Below are 12364 nucleotides of genomic sequence, written 5' to 3'. Positions count from 1 at the left end.
TGTTGTACCCTCCTCTACAGACTGCAAAGTTTGCATTGGAGCTTGCTTTGTGACAGGGGCACATTCATCATATAATAAAGTGATGCAAGCGGTTACAACACACCAAAATGAAACCCAGCGACTGGGAGTCTTGTATAGTGAAGAGAAATGGAAGCTATTTCAGGGTTGCTTCTTTGGCTTCATTGCCAATGATATCCTGTTAGGCACAAATGTTTTAACTCCTGATGGTGCAAGTTTATCGTGATGTTTACAGAGAACACACAAAAGAATTAGAAGTATCACTTTACAACACATGATAAATACCAATTTCTATATTGTCATTTGAACTGTGTGTTTTCTGAACATAACATTATGTGCTAGGATGTACTTGGAAAAATAACGACAAGAAATTGCATTTAACACTTGTTTTATTATTTTTTTTTATGCACAAAAAGTCTGAATACTGTATAATCGCAGTGTGTTTAATTACAATGTTTTACTGCCACCTATTGTTGAGACACAAGACAGTTGTTATTGACATAATCTTAAAATTGTTTACTGTAATGAACAATGATTCTGTCAACTCGAGTACTTTAATCTACCGTTATCATAAACGGTATTTCTTTAGATTTTTTTTTTTATTTGATTTATTTTTTATTTTTTATCAGAACTCACAATTCAGGAAGCACAAATAAAAAGGTTGAAGATTTCCAAGGTATTACAGTAAAATGCATTCACAATATTGTTCAAGCAAATGAAAAGTATCACATCAGTCAGTAGATTCAGTAAAGAATGTGAAAAGTACATATCGACCAGGAAGAAAGTGGTCTCATGCAGGGTATTCTGCATCCAATTTGAACAAAAACCTACATAATTTTTCTTGAAGTGCACAATGCCTAAAACACTCCCGGAGAATATCAGTTCAACAGGAATTTAAATGGTTGTTACATGTATTTACAGAATGACGACTTGAGGCTGCTCACTAATTTTTGCATTTGAGCCAAAGCAATAACCAACTTCCCTGAAAAGTTTTAGAGTTCAGGGTGCTCAAAGTTTAAAAGATTATTTACTTCAGACCAAGAAGAATGCTGTGCCCCGTCCATTTCTGTAGCAACTTGGTTGCCATTGGTCAGCCTGTGGTCTTGTCCACCTATCGAAGCATTGCAATCAGGGCAATTTCGACTCTCCATAGCCCCTCCACATTCAGTAATAAGATAGACATGGCCATTAGGACATTTGTGCCAGTGTCCTGGGGGCATTTTCATTGCTGAGACGATCATCTTTCGTTCCTCCTCACTGATCCCCAAGCCTGGGAGTGGAAACTTTTTGTTCAGTATCTTCATAGCGTCTTTCACTCTCACTTGATCGTGTTCTGTGAACTGGCCAGGTGTTTCCAAAACCTGTCTGATTTCTTGCACCTCGATTTGCATTTTCTTGGTTTGCCCCGTGCAGTCTGCCTTTTGGCAACGAACATTGAGTTCAGCTAGGAGGTTGAGTCTTTGTAGCTCACTCTGCAAATCAAAGACTTGTTGGTCTGTGAACCTTTGGTTTTTGCTATTGATCCAACTGATGAACTTTGTGGCATTTTGTCGAAAGCTGTAGCTATCGGTGGATAACATGTTTTTTGTTGCGACTTCTAAAAGTTTTGCCACTCTTGTCAGGAAATCAATCTTGTTTTCAAGGACCCAGAGGTCAATGGTTGTGAGGTATTCGTTTTTTAGTTTGTCTTGGATTTCCATGTACTCCATTCCCACATGTATTTCACAAATTGGAAGATTTGTTTTCCACTGCTTTTGAAGGGCGCACCTTGTTTTTTTAATATCAGGTTGCCTTTCGTTCATCTTCTTCTTTACCATCTCTATCTCAGCCAGACTGCGGTTAATGTGTGATCCATATCGTAGATTCTTACGTATTGGAGTTTTACACTTGGGACATTCCTTTAGTTTTATTGCCACCTGCTCTCCTTGTTTGTTGTCATCCAAACTCATGTAGTGGTCCATGGCTGTGGATTCAATAATGTGTCGACATTCATCTAGCTGAATAAAATGAGCATCAGATTCATCCTCAGTGCCAAAGAAAATTTCTTTCACCTCATCAGCATTGCAAACGCGACATTTGTTTGGACATTTATCTCCGCAAAGACCAATGCATGGGTGGCCACACTCCAGGATCTTTTTGCAAGGTTTAGTGCATGGTGGGCGATCACATGGCTCATGGCAAAGTTTACTGCAGCTCTGATGAGGGCACTGCCAGGAACATGGCTCGATACAAGGAGCGCATGGTTGCCCACATGGCTTCATACATTTACTGTGGACACAAAAGTTCTCACATGTCCTCTGACAGGGGGGACAATCACGAGTACAAGGTTCCAAACACTTGTGAGAACAAATTAGAAGACGTTCACATCGGTGAGAACAGGGGCTGTGGAAGCAACCCTGGTAACACTTTCCACAGGTACCAGGACAGGTGTGGCCACATTTTAACTGGTGCTTACACTTAGTTTTACATTCAGGTTGCTCTGTCTTTGTTTTGTAATAGCAAGCTCCTTTCTGGCTGTGTCCACACTTAAGTTTTAAGGTGACCTTCACATTGCACTCTCTAGTGCATAATGCTCCACAGGTTGAGTCACATGGATGTCCACACTCGAGCATCTTCTGGCATTGCTCCAGGCATGCAAATGTGGCTGGGTCCTGGTGGCAAGGAACCATTTGTTTGTGCTGACACGCAGGTATGACTTTCTCAACCTTCACTTCACATTTCTTTGGACAACCTTTATAGCACAAACGTGGGCACTTGTGTCCTTGATCGCATACAATCTTCTCACACTTCTTGATACACTTAAACTCTTTGTGTTCTGGGTCGTACGGATGACAAACTCTTGTGCAAACATGCCCACAATCCAGACGAAACTGGCAAGGCTGGGTGCAGCCCCCCTCGGGTGCCTGTTTAAAATCCTCAGCGCAGGAAACCTCAACCTGTCGAGTTGGATGATTCTGACAGCACAGGGTCAGAGATTTCCCAATCTGCTCTTTCTCTCTCAAGGTGTCAAAGATGTTGCTCCACAGTTTAACTTCACTCAGGATCTTACTGTTGCCAATACAGTACAGGCCTTTCTTGGCACGTGACAATGCTACACAGACACGATTAGGGATGCTCAAAAAGCCAACTTTACCGTTTGAGTTACTACGTACAAGAGACAACAAAACTATGTCATTCTCTTCCCCCTGATATTTGTCCACCACATGTACTTTGACCCCTGCAAACTCTTTGGCAGGCATTAGCTGGCGTAGACAGAAGAGCTGGCCGGTGTAGGTTGTGAGTATAGTAATTTGTTCGGGTTTGTATTCTTGGTGGAGAAGGTAACGGCAAAGTGCCACTACAAACATTGCCTCATGCCTGTTTTGATGGCTCTTTCCATCTTTGATCTGTTCTTCAAGGTGTTTGTGCTCCACAAAGAATAAATTTGAGTTGAGACCCTGTAAGGTAAAAAAAAAAAAACAACAACAAAAAAAACATTTGATGTTATGTTTTAATGTTAATTGTGTTTGTTTGACTTAATATTCATTAAAAGAGAGAAAACACAAAAGTACCTTGATGCTTTCATACTCAAACACAGAGGGATGGTTCTCCAACTCTGAGTAGATGTGTGGGGTCAAAAGATGGGCAATGTCAGGCCTCATGCGATGCTGAAGTACAAATTCACAATACAGATAAACATGGCAATCTCCAACATTCAGTACTGAATGTAGACGATAACATGGACCCAAATGGAAACTCAGTATCTCAAAGTCAACTTCTGCATACTTTGTCATTGATTAAAAGAATAAATGAAAAAACAAACCTGGTAGTTGAGTCTAACATAAGGCAGTCCCATGTTCACTAGCCTCTCAAACATGGATAATTCCAAGTTGAAGTTCTTAGCAAGATCATATACGGTAGCACTTGGCTTCAACTGAAAGTGAAAAAGAAATATCACTTTTTTTTTTTTTTGTCTTAACACTTTTCTTTTTACAAGTACACACACACACACACACAAAATGCAACATGTGTATACACAATTTTCTTCGTTTTTATCTGTTAATTTGCAATTTTGCTTGAACGTTTAGTCTAAACTGTGTGCATTTATGCAAACCCAAATTTGCAAGAAGACAGAGTGTGATCATGCAAGTATTGTATGTGGGAGGGGTGTGGAGGCAAGACAAAATTTTAGTACAAGTGTGAAGCAATGTGTTCTCCTCAATCCAACACCAAACCTGCAATTAATTGAATAGCACAACAATGCCAAAGCTTATTTTACTTGGATAGTGTAATCTATCCGCTTCTTTTACATGCATGAATTAAACTTTGGTTCTTTAAAGACAGGACTCACAACACCTACTGGATACGCTAAGAAAATAATATGCAGTGAAGCCTATGACAAAAAGAATGACCCCAATATAAGCCATTCAAACAAAAAACTTTTTTTTTATTTATTTCAAACAAATAATTCTGACAGTTGATTATAAATAATTTGTTCACACAGTAGTTACTTACATGAAATGTGTCTGACATTAAGTTGCCTATATGCTAAACTGAATATTCAAGAAGCGCAAATGACAAGCAATCCAATGTTTTTTTTCAAAAGCGCTTGATTTCAAAGCCTGATTTTGATCCTTTTATTTGCTTTTCAAAGATCTATTTTCTTACTAAATTCTCTGTCAGAATGTGAAGAATTAATGTTTGCCAAATTTCATACATGAACAAATCCATGAATAATCAGGGTAAAATATGCAAATATTAGTTTACAGCAGGCAGAAGTTATACAGCGAGATGATAGCAAGACAGAATATTTAGACGTGATAGAACTCTGTGGAGTTGTGATCACATGCCACAGATTGCTAGACAGGCTGCCTGCCCATATGTGCTTGGCAGGCCCTGACAAGTTGTTGTATAATAGTCTACTGATGTCCAGAATATCACTCCTCACTAATCTCCTCTGTCTCCTATAATGACTAGCATGCTCTTTCCTTTTGTTTTGAACAGTTATTTGATGTTGTGCCATTCTCTAAAAGGAACACAGAAACAAATCTGGGGATGAGGGAACTTGAAACACGCCATTATTGTCAATTTCACCTGAAACTGGGGGGACGTCATTTTGATTATGGTGACTTGTGACACGTGTATAAAATAGTGCAGAGTTTAATAAGCTGCAGGACAAGCGAGCATTCAAGAAAATCCCTGTTTGTACAGATGAGCCCTTACCTGTTGGTGGTCTCCAATCAGGATGAGGTGTTGACATGCTTCACTCAGTGTGGTAACGATGTGGGCTTCAAGAACCTCTGCAGCCTCCTCTACAATCACCACACGCGGACGTAGTTCTTGCAGAGCTTTGCGGTATTTGGCCGCTCCTGTTGTTGTCATGCCAATCACCTGGAGAGAATATGTTTTATTAATATGCTATAACCTTTATGCCCTCAGCTTAAACTAATTTGAGGAACACAATACCTAGCAATCTCATCCTTATTAATCTCAAATAGTAAATTTTATTAAAACGAAAACTAACGTGGATGTTGGGACGTTGCGTGTTCAGATTTCCAATAGATCAGTTGTACCTGATCTCCAATGGAAATTTCCATTAAAATTGAAAACATAAATATAAATATACAGTGCATGTGAATGCATTTGAACTTTTTTATAATCTTTTGCCAACATTCACCCACAAATATTCAGTGTTTTAGCTAAAACTCCTTATTTCATCTACTTTTGTTGCCGATAATATTTATATTTCATGTCTGGGCTAAAATCAGCAAAACCTAACTGCTGGTTAGTTTAGCTTACTCACAGGAAATGAATAGATGCAGAATGATGGACAGCATGTTAGCCTGGCTACGTTCTAAAATGAGAAAACGTTATTTTTCTATTTTGTTGGGCACAGACGTAGTGTCTGCCTGTCCTGCTAAACACAAACACTAAAGATCAAATACAAATAACAATTTAACAGCCCACTTAATTTGTACCGTTGCTTTCTTGAGGAGATGAAGGTTCTCTTCCCGTTTGACATCAGCCAATCTGTCCACTGCATTTTGATAGGCCTGTTCTGAAACCAGGGCGTTTGTACGAAGCTCTATCCTGTAGCGTGTCACCCACAACCTGCTCACACAAAAAGAAATTAAGAAGAAAACATCGTGAAATCATGGGCAATAAGATGTACGCCCTTTAAATCTCATTATCTGGACCCGTTTTCTGTGTATTAGCTATTCATACAACACATATGGTCTCAGTTTGAACTAAAGCAAATTACTTTATAAAAGTTGTTCATCTACATTTCTATTTGATTTTATAAAATAGCTATAAGAAATTTATGTTAAGATGTGAAATGAAATAAAAGGTGACATTACGAGACAAAAATAAAAATAAAATAAAATTCATGCACTTTACAGTATATACTCAAATGAAATGTAAACTGGTTCAAAAGAAAGTGTTGCCCAGAATGCCCACAGAGATTTTTAAAAAATGCCAGACTATTAAAAAAAAAAAAAGAGACTCAAAGCTAACAGAGTGAGCAAAAGTTAAAGTTGGATAAGGTCTACCCAAATTTTTTTTTTAATTAGTGGGCAGTTACTGACAAACTCACCTAGTGGATAATATAAAATATAAATATCTAGAGTCCACTGGGTAAACATGGAATTAGACTTACTGTAAGTTTCTCCCTCAAAAAAAAATATTAGGAAAGAAATGTCACTCAGTTTAAATGTTTAATTTGGCTATTTGAAATGTTATGAGCATGTCAGGCCAAATCAAAAATAAATTCAGTGTTTACTACCCCACCGTGGATTTGATGGTGAAAATGTTTAATGTTTTGTTGAGACTCCTTAAGAGATTTCCCCTTTTTCATTTAATTAGTCGGGTTCACGATTTGACAAAATCTTAATACTTTAGATGTCTTCAGGTCTGTAGCTTTGCTTTGATTTTCATCTATATAATTTGTGTACATTAACAAATTCCCTTTCCCAAAGGTTTGACACAACTTATTGTAGCTTACCGGCAATTAACAAAAGCACTGATGTGTACTGTATAAGATTTTTCAGAATAGTAACAGGGATATTGATGAGGACACACTCTGTTGTAGACCAAATATATTAAAGAAAACTCAGGAAGACGTCACTGCATTCATTTGAACTGTAGTGGCTTCATATACAGTAGTCCCTCACTTATTGTAGGGATTACGTTCCAGACACCCCTGCAATAGGTGAAAATCTGCAAAGTAGGTACGTTATATTTATTTTAGTATTTATATACATTTTAAAAGCCTTACAAACCCTTCCAACACTCTTGCAATGTTCTTAACAATGTTCTAAACGCTCTAAAAGAGCATAACGAAAGAGAGCAGACAGACTGAGGCTATGGTTACTGAGCCAATCAGTGCCTGGGCTGGCCATCGGGAGCCCCGAGACATTTCCCAGTGCTCCTGATGGCCAGCAGCGATGGGGAAATTACAGACCCCACCCCCCACCTCCTCCTTTCACTTTCTGAGGCTGTCTGTCACAGCAGAGCCGAGACACACAACAGGTTGCATGCCTGCCTGTTATGTGTGTCTGCTCTGCCGTGATAGACAGCCTCAGAAAGAGGAAGGAGGGAGCCTCTCGGCGACCACTGAGCGGGCCAGGCCACCGGGAAATGTCCCGGTGCTCCTGATAGCCAGTCCGCCCCTTAGCACAATGCTCTGGTTGGTCACCTTCCATCAATAAGCCAATCGTGTGTCGTGTACGATTTTACATTGAAAACCTGCGGAACAGTGAGTCCGCGAAAGTTGAACCACGAAGTATCGAGGGACTTACTGTATGGTATAAATATGGCTACGTTAAGAAAAAGAGGTTTTCCTTTTGCTAGTAAACTAAGAACAAAAATATAAAAATGAATTAATAATGTTAGGATTTTTTTTTTAAGTCACAATAAGATCATGCACTACAGACAACGTTGTACTGCACCGTGATTAAACAATTACAAAAAGACACAGCATGTGCCTCTGAAAGAAAATTAGAAACTTGTTAGTTTTAATAATCATTTTGACCCCACAGTCTTGTTTTCACAGTAGCAGAAGTCTGGAGCTGCATCTTGGCTCTGTGGTGATAAGATCCTCTGGGATACATTTTGCTGACTGGTTGACTTAATTATACACACTGGGAATATACTGCAGCTACCAGGCCAAGGTTGGTTAGGGAATAAAAATAAACCACAGCAAAATAATGTAAGAATGTTAAATGAAAAATGGCCACAAAAAAAAAAAGTGAACAGGTTGTAGAAGGGAACAGTTATAATAATGGTAGATTATGAGCAGAACCTCCAACCACACATGTAAACTTACCAGTACAGTCTCCATCTGTCCTCCAGAGGGATTTTCCACACATCAAAAATGGTGGACTCCTCTTCTTCAGTCATAGCCGTGCTCGTCGCAAATGCTCTCTTTATTTTACTCTTTAGCTTTTTTTTCTGCTCTCGTTGAAACTGTGCAGATAGAACAGGACAAACTTTAATCTTCAGGCCTTCAGTTCATTAACGTAAGGGATTAACTATTATATTAGCTGGCTATTCTGTAATTAAAAAAAAGATTGTGCTGCCATACTATCACACAGTACGGCAATAAGTAAAGTTTAAAGTGATGTCAATACACAGCTGCCGCTCGTTTCATTCAGACAAAAACGCTTGAAATATTTGGACCGACAGTGGTAGTGAAGTACATCATGCTGAAAAAGTGGTTTTCTTTAGAAACCGCAGTTAACTCCTGTGTTCAATTAATGAAAAAACTTTTAATTTAAGTTTACTGATTGCATTTAGCACTCAAAACATTGTTAGTGCTAGACTGTTAAATGGTCTCTAGAGTGGTTTTTAACTGCTGGCATTGGTATAGAAGTATGGGGGCTCACATGAGAATGTGTGTGTGCAAAACAAATGACAGAGTTTACAATTTAGCTAATTGCGTTAGACCTTACCACTGGGTGACGTTTGGTAGCAGTAACATGCCAATTAAAAAATGCATCAACAAGAAAACAACAGTACTGTGAAGCAGGCACGGATTTAAATAGCATTACTATTATTAAAATATTAGATTAATGTAGCATTTGAAAAGTTAACATCTTAATATTGTCACCTCCCATCCTTCTTCACTGTTCTCAGCTTGTATGTCAACATTGTCCAGGTTCATAGCCAGCATCAGTTCTTCCACTTCTCTGACAGTGTCCTCCTGATTTCCTTTCTTTCTGTCATCTTTACCAACTCTGGGACCAATTGTCCATTCGTCGTCGATCATGCGCTCAGCCTGAATCAGCTCTGCTTCCTCTGCAATTTCAATGAGGTCTTCGTCTATCTCCATTGGTTCCTCTGCCACAGAAAACAGACCAAGGTAAGAATCATCATGAAGATTGTCGCTTTATACCAGGGCTATTCAACACAGATGCTCAGTGGGCCACAGTTTCTGACATCCAGCGATTAGTCATTACGTAAATAAACCAAGAATTACAATGATCTGTTAAAATTGTTTGTTTTATTGCATTGAATCATAAATGCAATAAACAGAACCCAAAACCCAAATTTGTTTCCAAAATCCAAACCCAGAAAAAGAAAAGAAAACAAAAAAAAAATAAATAAAGTCATTGGTGGGCCGGATTGAAGTCGCCTGTGGGCCGGAAAATGGCCCGCAGGCCGCCAGTTGAATAGCCCTGCTTTATACAAACGAATGCACAGTTTTACTGACATTTTTTTGCTATTTTATGGGTGGCAAAAAAAAAAACCCAACTATCACATGAACCAATTGAGTACAGACAAAGCAGTTTTCATTCAATATACAAGTACAGTGCATTTATTTATGAACTGTACAGCCCATGCTTTATGGTGTTTCACTACAGAAATGACCAAGTTGTACTTGGTGCTGGTTTATTTGCTGTAACAGAACATAATCCTGCTAAAGCTATTAAAAGCTTAGATTTTTATTACCACCTCAATGTTCTGGAACTTGTAAGGATTCAATTTAGCAGATCATAAAATTAAATATTAAATAAATTTCCATTGTTTCACCGAGCTTCAACCAGCAGTAAAATGCCTACCTTCATTTGAAGTTGCATTCTCTGTCTCCCTCTGCTGGAACTCAGTCATTCCCAAACCCAACCACTCCATCATCAGACTGGACTTCTGATTCCAGAAGTAAAATCCCTCACCGTTCTACAAATGAATACAAATTAATCTGTTAACACATTTTTTTTTAATCCAAGCCTGTCCAATGTGTATTTTTGCATCACTCACTGGGGGCGAATTGAGACTTTCCCAGTGTATGTGTGACATGAAACTCTTTAAGAAGTGTTCCCGTATTACACCTTTCAGAGAACACTCCAGCTTCAAACTGTGGTCTTGGATTGCCCTTTCCTCTTCACACAGCTCCCCATAGATCTTTAAAACAGAAAGAGGAACATAAAACAATAATTTGTGAAATGTTCTGCGAAACTCAATAGACAGCAGACTTAAACTGGTTATACACTGATCATTATACGCGTTATAAATGAGATAAACAAATTTGAAATAAATTTAAAATGAGAAAAACGTATGTAAAATAAATTTAAATGTCAAATTAAGGTGTACCATTTACAGTGCAACTTAAAGCCAAGCTCACCTGACCATATGCAGTGCGGAGGTGAGACGGCAGTGTCCGTCTGAAGCTTTGTGAGTGGGTCAGCTCTCGAAGATTGAATTGTTTCAGGATCTCACTGTTGCTGCGACCTCCCACTCTCACAATGCCATTCTTCAGAAACTTATAAATACCTATGACCATACAACGATAATATGTAATATATAAAATATGCATTGAAAAACCTAAAGCTTGTTTGAAATGCTGTGCGTGTTCTGGGGCTCAGACCACTAGATAACTCCCATTGATCATACATATCATTTATATTTGAAATCGACACACTTGTTTTCTTAACAAGGGACTGGACTGGTCCATTTACCCATTATATAAAAAATACCTTCCAGAAACTGATCCAGGGCATGGTTGGTGTAACACACAACTAGCATTGGAGCTGTGGCACCTTTATCATCCAAATCATCCATAAAGGGCACACCAAGCAGATCATTCCACAGCTTCTTATTGGTCAACAGAGCCTGAGCAATCTTTAGGCCAACATAAGTTTTTCCTGAAGGAAAACGGAAAAAGAAAAAAATAATAAATACACTATATATGCATACATTTTATGATTTGTATAGCGTGTTTTTTTTTTATTCTGCAAGTACAGTATATACACTCTAAGGCTTCAGTTCTCAGTTGTCTTTTGAACCATAATTGTGTCATCTAGACTATTGATTTTTGCAGCCTGGTGGCACAGTTGGTAGAGCTGCAGCCTCTCAGCGAGCAGGTCGCCCCGGCACAAATCCTGTCTGGGGGGGCCTTTCTGGGTGGAGTTTGAATGTTCTCTCTGTGCATGCGTGAGTTTTCTCCGGGTGCTCTGGTTTCCTCCCACAGACCAAAAACATGCATGTTAGGCTGACTGGTAACTAACTGTCCCTAGGTGTGAGTGAGAGAGTGAATGGTTGTTTATCTCGTTTGTCTCTATGTGTCCCTGTGATGGACTGGAGACATGTCCAGAGTGTACTCCGCCTCTTGCACAGTGATGGCTGGACATGGGCACCAGTGACCCCCACAACCCGAAAAGGAAGAAGCATGTGAAGATAATGGATGGATGGATGGATGGATGGTATTTACTGATGAGAAAAAAAATGTTTTCAAAGCTCGTGAGTCTCATACCAGTTCCAGGAGGGCCCTGTATTATTGCCAGCTCCTTGGTGAGAGCTAGTTGAAAGGCTCCCATCTGAGACTCATCCATGCCCAGCTTCTCCATTTCAGGCCAGGCCTCTGGCTTCAGGCTGTGAAAAGGCTTCATTCTGCTTTTGTAGTCAGGGTGAGCAACAGATGACAGATCATAAAGATCTTTTCTCCTAAGGTATGCTGGTGGTCTCACATCTGAGGAACACTCCACAATGTACCTGAAAGCATAAATATCCTTCTTAATATATATATATATATATATATATATATATTTCAATCTTCCTTAATTCAGATGTTACATAAAATTCCACTCTAAGTTTTTTTTTTCTACAAGCATTCTATTAAATATAGATAGATTAGATAGATAGATAGATTAGATAGATTAGATAGATTAGATAGATTAGATAGATAGATAGATAGATAGATAGATAGATAGATAGATAGATAGATAGAGAGATAGATAGATAGATAGATAGATAGATAGATAGATAGATAGATAGATAGATAGATAGATAGATAGATAGATAGATAGATAGATAGATAGATAGATAGACAGACAGACAGACAGACAGACAGACAGACAGACAGACAGACAGA

General features: G+C 38.7%; 1 protein-coding gene across 1 annotated transcript in view; it reads right to left on the bottom strand.

The window, feature by feature from the left end:
- Window positions 1–955: 955 nt before the first annotated feature.
- The window catches only part of znfx1 (zinc finger, NFX1-type containing 1), a 16177-nt gene continuing 4768 nt past the window's right edge, over window positions 956–12364 (bottom strand). The window contains exons 7-18 of the mRNA XM_037679825.1: window positions 11747–11985; window positions 10971–11138; window positions 10619–10767; window positions 10255–10398; window positions 10059–10173; window positions 9107–9336; window positions 8324–8463; window positions 5976–6108; window positions 5221–5388; window positions 3821–3931; window positions 3570–3665; window positions 956–3455 (exon numbers count right to left, since the gene is read on the bottom strand). Coding sequence (XP_037535753.1) covers window positions 1011–3455; window positions 3570–3665; window positions 3821–3931; window positions 5221–5388; window positions 5976–6108; window positions 8324–8463; window positions 9107–9336; window positions 10059–10173; window positions 10255–10398; window positions 10619–10767; window positions 10971–11138; window positions 11747–11985 — 4138 coding nt within the window. The 3' untranslated portion in view covers window positions 956–1010. The remainder of the gene's footprint in view (window positions 3456–3569; window positions 3666–3820; window positions 3932–5220; window positions 5389–5975; window positions 6109–8323; window positions 8464–9106; window positions 9337–10058; window positions 10174–10254; window positions 10399–10618; window positions 10768–10970; window positions 11139–11746; window positions 11986–12364) is intronic.

This window comes from Nematolebias whitei, chromosome 7 (assembly GCF_014905685.2).
Source record: "Nematolebias whitei isolate Nwh7 chromosome 7, NemWhi1, whole genome shotgun sequence".
Taxonomy (NCBI): Eukaryota; Metazoa; Chordata; class Actinopteri; order Cyprinodontiformes; family Rivulidae; genus Nematolebias; species Nematolebias whitei.
Note: the sequence above shows the minus strand (reverse complement) of the source record. Positions and strands in the feature narration are given on the sequence as shown.